Source organism: Haemaphysalis longicornis, unplaced genomic scaffold, assembly GCF_048455015.1.
Source record: "Haemaphysalis longicornis isolate Haplotype H1 unplaced genomic scaffold, Haemaphysalis longicornis Haplotype H1 scaffold_15, whole genome shotgun sequence".
Taxonomy (NCBI): Eukaryota; Metazoa; Arthropoda; class Arachnida; order Ixodida; family Ixodidae; genus Haemaphysalis; species Haemaphysalis longicornis.
Window position 1 is genome coordinate 11,420,138 of NW_027526257.1, and position 13,372 is coordinate 11,433,509.

At 49.5% G+C, this 13,372-nt stretch overlaps 1 protein-coding gene and 1 long non-coding RNA gene across 2 annotated transcripts; one reads left to right on the top strand and one right to left on the bottom strand.

Moving 5' to 3' along the window:
* Positions 1–451: 451 nt before the first annotated feature.
* Positions 452–3,373, bottom strand: LOC144165756 (uncharacterized). Its single transcript, XR_013321505.1, has 2 exons — positions 3,069–3,373; positions 452–718 (listed from the first exon to the last, which is right to left on the bottom strand). It is a non-coding gene; the product is annotated as an uncharacterized LOC144165756 (long non-coding RNA).
* Positions 3,374–11,164: 7,791 nt separating this feature from the next.
* Positions 11,165–11,707, top strand: LOC144165861 (uncharacterized). Its single transcript, XM_077695621.1, has one exon. The coding sequence runs from the start codon at positions 11,165–11,167 to the stop codon at positions 11,705–11,707; it is 543 nt and encodes a 180-aa protein (XP_077551747.1).
* The last annotated feature ends 1,665 nt before the right edge of the window (positions 11,708–13,372 follow it).

Below are 13,372 nucleotides of genomic sequence, written 5' to 3' on the forward strand. Positions count from 1 at the left end.
GGGCGCAGACACGCAGGCCTACTTAAAGAATGCGAAAACTGCGGAGTCATGCAAGTTGTAGTAAAGAAAAAGTTCAAGAAGAAGGTGCCCAGAGACGGTGGGCGAAGCGAACTCTATTGGTCAACAAAAATCCTAAGCACACTGCTCAGCTCCAATTCCGAAGTGCAAGTCCAACTCCTCCGATTGGCTGAAGGCACCGCCGGGGTCCAAGGACTAATGGCTGCCGCCTAAAGAAGGGAAGAAGACTGAAGATGATTTACTACCTATTCCTTTTCCCTTGAGCACATGCAGGGCATAAAGTTGTGCTCTCTCTCTCTAATGAAAAATAAAGTCGTCACGTAAGCTGAGATCAAAGATGTGCTCGGCACTCTTTTCTTACTGCTGGAATTAATTTTCCGCAGAAGTGTCATTTATAGAAATAAATAACACATTTATTCTAAGAAAGCAGAAAGTGGGGACAATATGATGTTTATTGCCGAACTGATAAAATGCCGAAGCACTTATCGATGTTACCCCTGATTCCATAAGACGTTTGGGACACACGTTGAGTAATTATACATTTTGTACACGGTATTGATGTTGCAATTACATTCGAAGTAGTATTCACAACTGGGGCTCGTGATCATTTTCGTAGTCGTGCTGTTGACTCGATGTGTCCTGTACTTTTCCCAAAGTTCGCATTGTGGTCGCTTCGCCATGGTGTCCGTCTCGGAAGATACTGCAGCACCACAAAGAAGCACAAATTTTGTTAAGTACAAGTACAACGCTTAATATTGTGTTTTCAAAAAAAACCACTTGAATTTAATTGGCTCACCACCATTAGGTAATTTGCTGTGCTAAGACGCTGCGAACCTGGTGATTGCCGCAATAACAAAAACATGTCGAGGGCTCTTGCGCATCTTTATGGCGCAACGATACGCTCAAAGACCGCTGTCGGTACTTGCTTTGTTTTGGTTGCATCTCTACCTTCCGTATTTTTGTTACGGTTGATAGTAATAATTTTGTGAAACATTGGGTGTGCTTGACAAACAGGGTCACGTAAGACAATGTTGCTTATCCCAGTTGGCCAGTAGCGTAGCAGACAACACCGACGCACCCGAGTCCCGACGGATTTGCATCTATAGCCAGCATAGTGCACACTGTATGCACTGGTGCTTCTATGTTTTCGTGTTTCTTCGTAGCTTGCATCGTTTACCCCTCTATTCTTACTGCTATGAAAAGAATGTGACGAAAGTTAAACGCAAATATCTCGTTCTGCAAACTTACATTCCCTTTTTAATTTGGGTTGGATTTTGTCAGCCTCAGCCTGTTGCAACGAGCTTCCCATAATACGTCATAGGTTCTAGTGCCGGAAATGAGCTGGTGGGTCACATGTTCATCTTTTTTTTTCTAACGGCACAGCTTATATTAGCGATGTTCGTATTAAAAATGGGGTCATTGTTATTCTAACGGGGAAATCTATTGAATGACGCAAACTTGCGTTCTGACTATGGCCCCTTTAAAGGGTTCAACGGCCGTTGATAAAGTCACCGTATGTGAGTATGACCTCGATTCCTTCAAGCTGTTATGACGAGACGACTTCATTACGAGCACATCATAACCGACGCTAATTTCAAATTTAGTTTTTTCGATATAAATCTGTTACGTAGAGCGTCGTGGCAATATACCAAGAGAATAATTTAGATTACCTGGCGAACTTTAACATGTGCAAAGTTTGAACACGCGAGCGTTTCCGTTTTTCGCCTCCGTCAGAAGAGCGCCCGCTGGAGTAGGAATCCAAACTGCATTCTTGGCTCCAGCAGCGCGACGCTTTTGTCATTGAAGCACGGCGGCGGGCAGTGGACGCCAAATACGTGGGGCGATAACATGAGGCACGTTAAACACAAGTTGTTGCATATTGTTGCAGTTTGTTCGCCCCGGGCAGACATATACGGCTTTTGTTTTCCATTACGGACGCCAGCAAATGAGGGCCAAAAAGTACGAACGATCGCCTGTAATCTTTTTTTCGTTGTTTTCAGTGTACACTCTTAGAAGGTCAAAAAGAGGAACGCCAATTTACAGCGGCACTGCGCACAAAACACTGGGTAATCTGGTAGGTAAGAAGATTAACTAAGTCTCCAGAAATCTGTGAAGAGGTAAATTATTGATTGCCGGCATAAAACTGCTCAATGCAGCTTGAGTTTGCACTTTCAAGAAGTCCTTCATGGTCGGTAGCTTTAATGGGGCCATGGCGACAAAATACAACTTTGTCCAGTTCGAAGGTCCAGTTGCTAACTTACTCAGCACCACTCCAGCCCCGAAAGAAGTTTTTTAACAAAGAAAAAGAAAGCACAGGAAAAGTAAGGAAATTTTGATTTTCCGCTACAGTGACGAAATATGGGCAGGAGTGAGGTATTATAGGCCAGCACTAAAAGCATATTTATCACTGTGTTAACCGCAGGTTAGCATTCAAGTGAAGCTAGCAACTATAAAGGCCCCACTACAATCTCCCAGCCATGTCCGTTGGCCGTGCCTTAGGTGGACGTCCACCGTCACGTAATCTTGTTTGTGCGTTCAACATTCGGTGACGTCATAAAAAATTACCAGAAAGGGGCTGGGGAGAAGCCACCGCGTGATGCGTTTTCCTTAATATCAGAAAACGTTTTGTGAAGTTAGCGATAAAATTTGCATTGTTGTTATCGGGGCAGAGCAGACTTGTTAAATGCGACCAAAAAACTGCAGTTGTCTGCGAGCAGCAATAACTACGCGCGGAGAAAGGAAAATAATTTAGCTAATAAACCCAACAAACCGATGTTCGCCCTAAAAGTAACGCCATGAACGAAAGCAGGCCAGTAGACCTATTTTACCGCACCTACCGGCACAGCGCGGGTTAGAAAGATCCTCCGTTCGACTGGGTACAGAAAGGTAGGAAAAAAAAAGCTTTGCTGTGCCTTAAAGATGTATATTTGTCGAGAAACTAACTATAGAACAGAGTTAAAAAGAACGCCAGTTCTGTCTAAGATTTCTCCGGTGTGGTGAACAGCTGCATACGCCCCTACGAATATCTTCGTCGCATGTCAAAAACATACCTCTCAGGAGCGATGCGCCGTCAGCTTGCAACAACGGCTCAGTCGGGGCGCTGCGAACACGCGATGTTCCAGGAAACGGCTCATATACGTGCGATAGCTTCCCGATAAGCACCGCGTTACTATCCCACCGACGGGTGGGTGCCTTATGCGGCAAAAGAGGAGGACCTCGAGCAATCGTCTCACGTCAAGCGGAGGCGTTCGGTGAATAGGCGGGTTCTCTGTCGGAACAATTCAATATTTTCGCCACAAAATGCCCTCGCGTTATCCTTTTATGGATTTACTGCATTCCGTACTTCTAGCACTGGTCGGCGACTTTGGCTAGTTTCGATTTCCGAAATTGGGGCGATCCTAGCGGGACGGTGCTGCGGCGTGGCCCTTCCCTTTCCCTCGGCGTTTATTTCTTTCCACACCGTCAACGCTTCCGCGCCTCCTCACGCATGCGCAACAGCTCACCCGCGCCAATATTTTTTTTTTGGCTGCGTTTAATCTCACGGCAGCAGCGAGAATTACCTCCGGAAAATTCTCACGGCAGTTTCCATAAAAAAGCTGGCTGGCCGGTAATTTGCTGAATATTATTACGTCCCAACGTAACCTTACGTAACATAACCTGACCGACCCATACGTAACCTAATTGAACGCGTCATAACCTACCCAAATCCTGCCAAACTTCAACAAACCTATTCTAACCCAGCCCAGCGACACAGAACACAACCTGTAATGAACATAATTCAACTAATTCTAGAAGTCCTGTGCGCCGATCTCTTGATATAGTAAAAACCAGAGTAAAAAAAGAACTAACAAAATCGCGATGACCAAAAAATTCCGAAAGCTAAAAAAAAAGGAAAACATCCGAACGTCGGACTCAAACCTGAGCGTTCTCGCGTAAAACCGAGCGCTATACAACAGAGCTACATGGGCAGCTGCAGACAAGGCATTTTAGGGTGTTGTTTATCAGATTGAATCTCAGTGTAGCGTGCTTAGCCGATAAGAAGCGACTGCCGTGAGAAATGTCTGACGGTAATTCTACCGGTTGCCGGGATAATAGACACTACGTATTTTTTTCTTTCTCTCGGCGCACACGGCGGGCCAGTTCGGTACGTGCGTGAGCGAGCCGGCGTGCAAAGGGTTGCGCGGGTTGCCTAAACGCCTCCAGGGGCTGAAAGTTTTGCTGCATTATAAAATACATTCGAATGTATTCTAAATATGGGGCAGTGGAGGAAGGAGCGTTACCACTCCTGCGCTCCTCTGTGGTGCAGCAACACAGGGTGAAACAGTTCGGCCAAGTTTCTCGCCTTCTCCAAAGACGACAGGTAAGCAAATTAGCTTTGTACAACTTATAGTGAATTCCTTAAAAGCCGACTGATTGCACTCTTCTGTTTTCAAAATAATTCGCGCATGTAACGTGAAGTTAATGGGACATGTCACTCGTCTTGGAGTGGAAACTAATGTTCCAATATATCCCAGCTGTGCAGGTACGCAAAGTTTTAGTAGAAGTAAACGCGTCTTTGGCACGCACACTCTTGCTCGCAAGATCAATTTGTGGTGGCAGTGCCGTTTTTTGATTGCCTTAGTAACTGCTGGAACGTCGATTCAGTATACTTATGAAGGTATGTTTTCTTGTTTCGTGCAGCAGGTATGAGTCTAGGATTGGGCCCCAAGTCGAGGACAGTTTGCGACTTCATTGGACGTTTCCTCCGGTGACTCTCCTCAATCCATCCAATGGTATCACGACGCACCTGCTCACAAAGAAGGCAAGCTCAACTGTACGCGCTTCTTGCCTTTCACGGTGTACCTACTACCACAGCGATTGGTGGCGTGGAGGTGCTGCGCCCTAAGCATTTTTTCATCCGCTGTCTTGCTCCAAAACGCATATTTGCGGCGAAACTACTGCCAAGCGTTGTTTCAGTGCTCCGAAAAATCTGACGTAACACCGCGGTGTTCAAAGCAAGTCGATTTTCACTGGGAGTAGTGGAAGGCCAAACCGAAATATATTCGTTGTCTGCAGCCGCCATTGCAAGCGTTTCGCTCATTAAAAAATGAATAAATAAAACCAAGTAGCATTACCGGCTTTGATGTTCAATCTAAACTGCGCGCCCACGCCTTGTCATCTTATCGCGAGTGGGTTTGGTGTTCCATAGTTCTGAAGTTAGAATGGTCATGCCGTATCGGACAGGATGAGATAAGAGGCGCTGCCCAGACACGAGCTTGAGGGTAGCTTGTAACAACCTGGCCGATATCTGCGGCTTACAATAAGGGTGGTAGTGAAAAACGTTCTTTACTGAGCTCAAGGGGTAGGGAAAGAGGTGTGGTCAGCCTCCTTCGTCCAGGAGGCCGCGGGCCTGCGCTGCATCCGTGGCTCGTTGCACCAGCGCGAGTTGACGCTCCGGCGCCGAGCTGGTCAGCGCAGACTCCAACTGCTCAGGGGATGGGGATGGGATCGGGTGAGGGTGGTGGGGAGAGGAGTATACTAGGTGGTAAGTTGAGAGTGGGATGTCACACTGTGGGCAATTGTAGGGGAACAGAGATGGGGAGATGTGGGACAGGATGTTGTGGTTAAAGTATGTCTCGGTTTGCAGTCGCCGGTAGATATACGCTTGATGGTTGGAAAGAGTGTGATGATGAGGTGGGTATATCCTTCTTTTGTTCGTGTAATGAGAGAGAATGGAGCTGTATGTGAGGTCGAGTGGGGCCAGTGCCTGTGGGACAGGTGGGGCTTGTCCGGTTCTTCCTGGCCTTGCTGTTGGGAGTGCCCGGTTGAGGAGGTCGCGGGCTACGGCGTGGGCCGCCTCATTCCCTGCAAGGCCGATGTGGCCTGTTGTCCAGATGATAGAGATGCCGATATCTTCGGGGAGGTGTTGTAGGATCTGGATGGCTTGAGGGGGTGCGAGGCCGGCTTGGTATAGGCGGCAGGCTTGTTGGAAATCCGATATGATGGTCAAGTAGGGTTTTTGTTGGTAGGTAGTGGTGGCGTGAGCGATGGCTAGCGCTTCGGCCGTTGCTACATGTAGGTTCCGATAGGAGGCTGCAGTTGCTAATTTACCAGTTGAGTCGAGGACTACAAGGGTTGTGTGCTTGTGGTCTGTAGATCGAGCAATGTCTGTGTACCGTGTGTGAGGGTCTGAGCTGTGTCGTTTTTCAAGGAGCCTCACCCTGGCCTCTCGGCGTCCCCGGTTGTAGGTAGGATGCATGTGTTTTGGAACAGGATGGACCTTGAGGCGTTGACGGATGGTGAGAGGAATACGTTGCGGTGCTTGCTGTAAAGAAGGGATAGTGCGTCCGATGTCCTGGAGAACTTTTCTTCCTGCTGGTGTCAATTTGAGTCTCTGGAAGTGTGATGCGCGCTGTGCTTCCAACAGTTCACTTAAGGTATTATGCAGGCCGTGTTTGAGGAGACGATCGTTAGATGTGTAGGTTGGGAGGCCGAGGGCTGCTTTGTAGGCTTTTCTGATGAGGGTGTCCATTTTGTTGATTTCCTGCGGTTTCAGGTTGACAAATGGGGTGCCATAGGTGATGCGGCTGACTATCAGCGCTTGGATTAGCTTGCAGGTATCGTGTTCTTTAAGTCCGTATGTAGAGCCTCGTATTCTTCAGATGAGGTGTGTTAGCTGCGTGACTGTTTTTTGGAGTTGTGGTAGAAGGGCAGCTCCGGATCCGTCGTAGTGGAAAGGTACGCCGAGCACGAGGAGCGTGGTAACTTGTGGGATGGGGGATCCTTGAATGACGACTTGGGGTTCTGGGGTAGTGGCAGGGGGTCGGCCTCTTGTGCGGGAACGTAGAATCAACAGGGCCGATTTGTTAGGTTCTGCTGTAAGGCCCCTGGGTTGGAGATAAGCAATGGTGGTGTCGATGGCTTGCTGGAGTGCGTCTTCTTGTTCTCCGCTCGAGCCATGTGTCGTCCATATGGTTAAATCGTCCGCGTTTACAATAAGGGAAAGCTTTTTTTTCTGGGTGTCTTCTCCCCCCGCCTTCCCTCCCACCCCCGATAAGCAGACTGTTAATTCGCGCGCCATTAAAAGAAAAGACGGGTGCGTTCGATTTGTGTTCTGTGTTCTACGACGTGCACATGGTTGCGCATTGTTCTTGTACGTAGATATAATCCAGCAATGAGTCTCTACAGTGCGGTCATTGTGTTGCAACCGCTTTTTATGACTGGATTTTGTTGGTGTGAACATGATTTCTCGGAAGTGTATGCAGATTAATGGGCAGGGCAACGCTTTCTTTCAGAGTTTGCGTAAACTCTCCCGAATGGCAGGGCTTGAAGCATACGTGTGCGTTCTTTCTTTTAACATATAGGTTCCCAATTATTGTGTCTCTGAACTGAAACGAATTTTTTTAATGTCTAAGGAACATTCCTGTCACAAGGTGAGCCCAAGAAATAAGTATACATTGAGTGGAACTTTCAAGTTCTTTTCTTCTCCTGGCGAGGTGTGCGCGAAAAAGGAAAACTGTGTAGGGACTAGAACTTTCGAAGTTCTTCTTTCGTGATGAGGGCGCTGCGATCGCCGAAGTGATTGGGCGTGTCTCGCATCGGCTCCACAATTGATGGTTCATTATGCAGTGCTAGATGGAGGCGAAAAGCAAAAACGCTCGTGTGTACGAGATTTCGGCGCACGTTAAAGATCCCCAGGTGGTCGAAATTAATCCGGAGCCCTCCACTACGGCGCACCTCATCGCCTGCGTTGCGTCGGCGCGTTAAACCCCACAATCAAATCAAAATCAATCAATTATGCAGTGCTAATTAGCCACAGTGGTCATCCACCTTTATCAGGGTGTTCGGGAAGTTAAGCGACATCAGTGGATACGAAAATCCCAACAGGCAAGTGAAAATTTGCGGACTTGTTAGATTTTTCTGTCAGTGCTGGCTTAACGCAACGCTAAGCCTAACGAGGAACGACTAGACAGGCCGCCATGCTAGCGGTGAGTCTGGGCAAGCCCGAGGGAGCGTCATTACAGCAAGAGATGGAAACCTGCACTCAAGACCAGGGCCATGGAAAATATGTGCAAGTGGAGGGAGAGGAAATCCCACCGGAAGAATTCAACCATGAAGCAGGATGGAGAACCGCAGGCGAGCAATACGCCAGGCGTCGGCAGAAGAAGACGGGAGCCACCAACGAAGGGGACGACAGACGCAAAACCGAAAAGCATGCAAGAAATACGAGGATGTCGGCAATCAAAGCAGCGAGGATGCTGGCGATGCCAAGGGAGGAAACCAAGATTGTAGTCCGACCACGAGGCGGAATACACGTGGCGAAGACGGGACTAGTTGCGTAATGGCCGCCATACACGTGGCAGCCGGGATCACCGAGGAGGCCGGAAAGGAAGACATGATGTGCATAAACGCGCAACAAAACATCGTCGTCATCAGCACGCCGAAAGAAGAGAACGCAAGACGCTGTGAAGGTATTCAAGGCATCGTCGTCAGCGGAAACCCACACGAGGTGAGCGCATATCGCACGACCCCGCACGACACAGTAAAGGAGAAATTAGAGGCATCCCGGTCAGCGAAACGCCGAGAGACATAGACGCAAGAATCGTCAACGAACGGAACCCGCTAGCCTTGGGCACTAAACGCATCGGAACGTCAACAACAGTCATCGTAGCCTTCAGCGGAGGCAAGGTTCCCAACTATGTCAGGTATGGAAAAGCCGTCATCAAGTGTCAGCTTTATCGCAAACAAGCAGACGTGTGCCACCAATGCGGCGAGTAGGACATCGTAAAGATGTGTTCCCGACACCAAACGAGCGGGCACGCAGAGGCTGCGGTGAGAAAAACCTCAAAGGAGATCATACGTGCACGCCAAAGTGCAAGCTTTGTGGTGATAAGCACCTCACAGGAGATAAACAGTGTCGAGCAAGATATAAGACCCCGTACGTGGTGCGTAAGCGGCAGTGGGAAAGGCGCAAAGCAGAACAGCTGACGCAAGCGTGGAATTTTCCACCGCTCGACACTCCAGCTGCGCACAATCCAAGGACGCCTTCTCGGAACCGCTCGCAATCACGGGAGCAAACAAAGAAGGCAAAGCCGCGACAACAGCACTCGACGCGGACGATCGCCATCCGGAGATAAAGTGAGCTGGGCAGACACGGTGCGCGTCACCGGCGGCAAGACGGGAAACCCAGAGAAGAGCGCGGGACACAAGAAACAGCGAATCCAGAGCAAGGAAGAGGAGATGATAGGTATACTACTCAAAGAGAACGAGGACATCCGCAAAGAAAATGCGGAGCTGCGAGCGATGATTCAGCAACTCACCCAAAGCGTGAGCAGCCTCAAGAGAGAGTTGACTGACAGGCAGCAACTGACAGACCAACCAAGCATCAGCAAGGTCATAACAGACGAACGAGGGGCCAGCAGCAAAGAAACGACTTATTGAAGAACAAGAAGAAAAAGTAACAATACACGACATCCGGGAGAAACTCAACAAGACAATCCAGAGAATTACGGAAACACTCGAAAAAAAGATTCAACAGCAAGACAGCATACTGGCAGACATGAGAGCAAGCATAGCCCAAATGATGACACCGGTGATGCACCAGATTAACCAAGAACCCGACAACAACTACCAATCAGGACAACCATAGCCACCGGTCCACCAAGCATAACCGTATGGCAGTGGAACTTCCGCGGCCTCCCACCAAAGCGGGAAGTACTACAGCAGCACAAGAAAAAGCCGGACGTGATCCTACTACAAGGAACGCTCACCGCAACGCCAACCCTTCCCGGATACAGAGTGCAAGTGGGACCGGCAGGTAGAAGAGGCCTATGCACGCTGGTCAGAAAAGGACTGACTTTTTTGGAACACGAAATCAACAACAAGATTGAACACGTCTACACGGAAATTATACCGACCAAGAACAACAAAAAGAGCCTATTCCTCTTGAACGTATATAGCAGCCCGTCCCAGAAGCGCCAACGATTCAAGTCACTGCTCTAGAAGGCCGGAAACATCGCTAAAGACTCCAAACTGCTCGCTTGCGGAGACTTCAACGCGATGAACCAATCGTGGGGCTACCTCAAAAACAACGTCAAAGGCAGGAATCTAGCACAAGACGCAACCGAGCTCGACTACATCCTAATCACGGACCCAGCGTACCCGACGAGAATCGGCAACTGGGTATCGAGGGACACAACGCGAGACCTTACGTTTGTGAAGAACGACGCGGACGCCGTCATCAAGTGGAGAAACACTGCAGACGACCTGGGCAGTGATCATGTAAATATGGAAATCGCGGTGCCAGTCCCGGCCCACCAGAAGAGCAACGTGAAGAATAACACGTGGATCGACTGGTCGGAGTTAAGAAAGATCAGGGACCGCGAAGAAGCGGACGTCGAAGAGATAGACGACATCGACGAATGGACCGACAAAATCGCACGCAACGTGCGAGAGGCAACAAAGGAGATCGAAACGGACGTGGAAACGGAAGCCATGGATAGCAGGCTGGCACACCTGATCGAGGCGAAAAAAGCCATCCAGGACAGGTGGAAAAAGCAACGACTAAACAGGAGACTGCGAAAGAATGTGGCTGAGCCCAACAAAGAAATCAAAAACCAGTTCAGAGTCCTGAGCAACCAAAAATGGAACGAGATGTGCTGCGCGGTCGACGGCCAGCTACACAACGGTAAGGCGCGGAATCTCCTCAAACACCTCATGGATGAAACCAAGACTAAGTCGCATCAACGAGACAGGCTGGCCAAACTCCTGCACCGGGAAGTCACCGAGAATGGAGCCGAAGCCGTCACTCATAAGTTGAAAGACAGGTACGTGCCGACGACGCCCACGGTGGTGCACGGCCCATACCGAGGCCTATCCAACAAGCGCCTCGATCGGGACATCGAAGTAGAAGAGGTACGGACGGCGCTGCACTACCTAAACACCAGGTCGGCGCCCGGGCTGGATCGCATCACCAACAAGATCCTGAGGAACCTCGACAAGAAATCCATCGAGAACCTGACAGCATATTACAACAAATGCTGGAGAAGCGGCAAGCTCTCAAAACAGTGGAAAAAAATCTAAGACAATCCTCATCCCCAAGCCAGGGAAGCCACTGAGCACGGACAACCTCAACCCAATCGCACTAACATCTTGCGTGGGCAAAGCCATGGAGCCCGTCCTACACAATCGGTGGCAAGAGTACCTGGAGGGAGAAGAGCTGTATCCGGAAACAATCACCGGCTTCCGACAGCACCTCAGCACACAAGACGCAATGATCCAAATCAGAAACCAAATCATTGACGACAAAACAAGAGACAACAAGGCCATACTAGGACTAGATCTGGAAAGCGCCTTTGACAAGGTCACGCATGCGGCGGTCCTAAGACAAGTGTCGGAGCTCAACATGGGTGAACGATCATACCAATATATCAAGGACTTCCTGACGGGCCGAACAGCGGAACTCAGGGCAGGAGAACTACAGGCAGACGAAAAGGAGCTGGGCAGCCAGGGCACCCAAAAAGGGGCAGTCATCTCGCTTATGCTCTTTAACCTCGTGATGATCCGAGTGGCCAAGAGATTGATCCAGATCAAAGACCTGTGCCATCCAATCTATGCGGACGACATTACACTGTGGGTGAATGGCGGAAGGGACGCGCACATTGAGGCCACATTGCAAAGGGCGGTAGAGGCGATAGAAGAAAGCTTGTAAGGGTCGGGCCTGAAATGCTCTCCGAGCAAATCAGAGCTGCCGATCTATCAGCCAACGAAAGCGCACCGAACCAAGAACAGAGAGAGCGAAAAAATCAAGATCAGAACCGGCGACGGCAACGGAATCCCAACAGTCAACAAGATCCGAATCCTCGGTATGCTTATCGAAGCACACGGAACCAACGGCGGCACCATCACACGAATAACAGGCAAAGCAGCAAACGCACTAAGAATGCTCAAACGGATCACGAACAGGAGAGGTAGAGTGAGAGAAGACAACCTCACAAGGCTAGTCCACTCCTTTGTGATATGCCATATCACGTACGTGGCAGCGTATCACAGATGGAACAAAACCGAGAAGAACAAGCTCAATGTGCTCATCAGGAGAGGTTATAAGATGGCAATAGGACTACCGGAAGACACGAGCACGAAGAGGGTGCTCCGGCTAGGCATGCACAACACGCTCGACGAAATAGCGGAAGCGCAGCGTGCAGCCCAACTGGAGAGACTCACTACAACAAAGGCCGGAAGAAGAATTCTGGACAATCTAAACATAACGTATCACAGACAGGAAGGCCCCAAATGCTCAATACCGGACGAAGCCAGAAGATTCATCAGGGTGGACCCTCTACCTCGGAACATGCATTCAGAGCATAACGCGGGCAGAAGGCAAGCCAGAGCGAAAGCCATGGTGGACACGCATGCAACGGATACATATGTCAGATACGTGGACGCGGCGGAGTACGCCAACAGAGACAGCTATGCCATAGTAGTGGTGGACAACGAAGGGAAGACAAGAACAGCAGCCAGCGTGAACTGTAAGAAGGCTGAAGAAGCCGAAGAAATAGCCGTTGCCTTGGCCCTTGCTTCTCAAGACTGCAGGACAATCGTCAGTGACTCAAGACAAGCAGTCAAGAACTATGCCAAAGGAAGGATCAGCCCTAAGGTCATCAACATCCTAAAGATAACAGAAATAAAAAAACGAAACGTAAGAATCAAGTGGATACCGGCCCACACCGGAAAAGTATCGGAGGAAAACACAAACCACAACGAAACGGCAAATGCTCGGGCGCGAGAGCTAACAGACCGCGGCCGAGAGGAATGCCCGGAGGTGTGGTACATCAACAAAGACAGAATGACAGGATACGATGAAATCACCAAACTGTACAGACTGGCAAGCAGAGAACTGCCACAACCACACAAGAGCCTAAACAGGAGACTGGCTGTTCTGTTCAGACAGCTACAAACAACAACGCTGCCGAACCCAGCAGTACTACACAAGGTGTACCCGTACGCGTACCCAGACGACAAGTGCAAGGTGTGCCGTGACGAAAAAACCACCATGGAACACATTCTGTGGGATTGCAAAAAGCATCCGGATGAAGCACGAAGACGGATGTTCCCGCCGTCGCTCGAATGGGTGACGTGGACAGAAGACCAAGAAACGCAACTCAATGCCATCCAGCGGGTCATCGAGGCGTTAGCCAGGCAGGGACTCGGCGAGCCCGAAAAGGCGAGTCGAGGCACTTGCAGGCGCGCCAAGAAGACGACGTAGGCCGCGTCTAAAGCGCGCGCGCTTTACTGGCGGTCAAATAAACGTTTTTCCAATCCAATCTTTCGTGATCAAGTATTGTGTACCTAAATGTGTATTCATGGCTGTAACTTT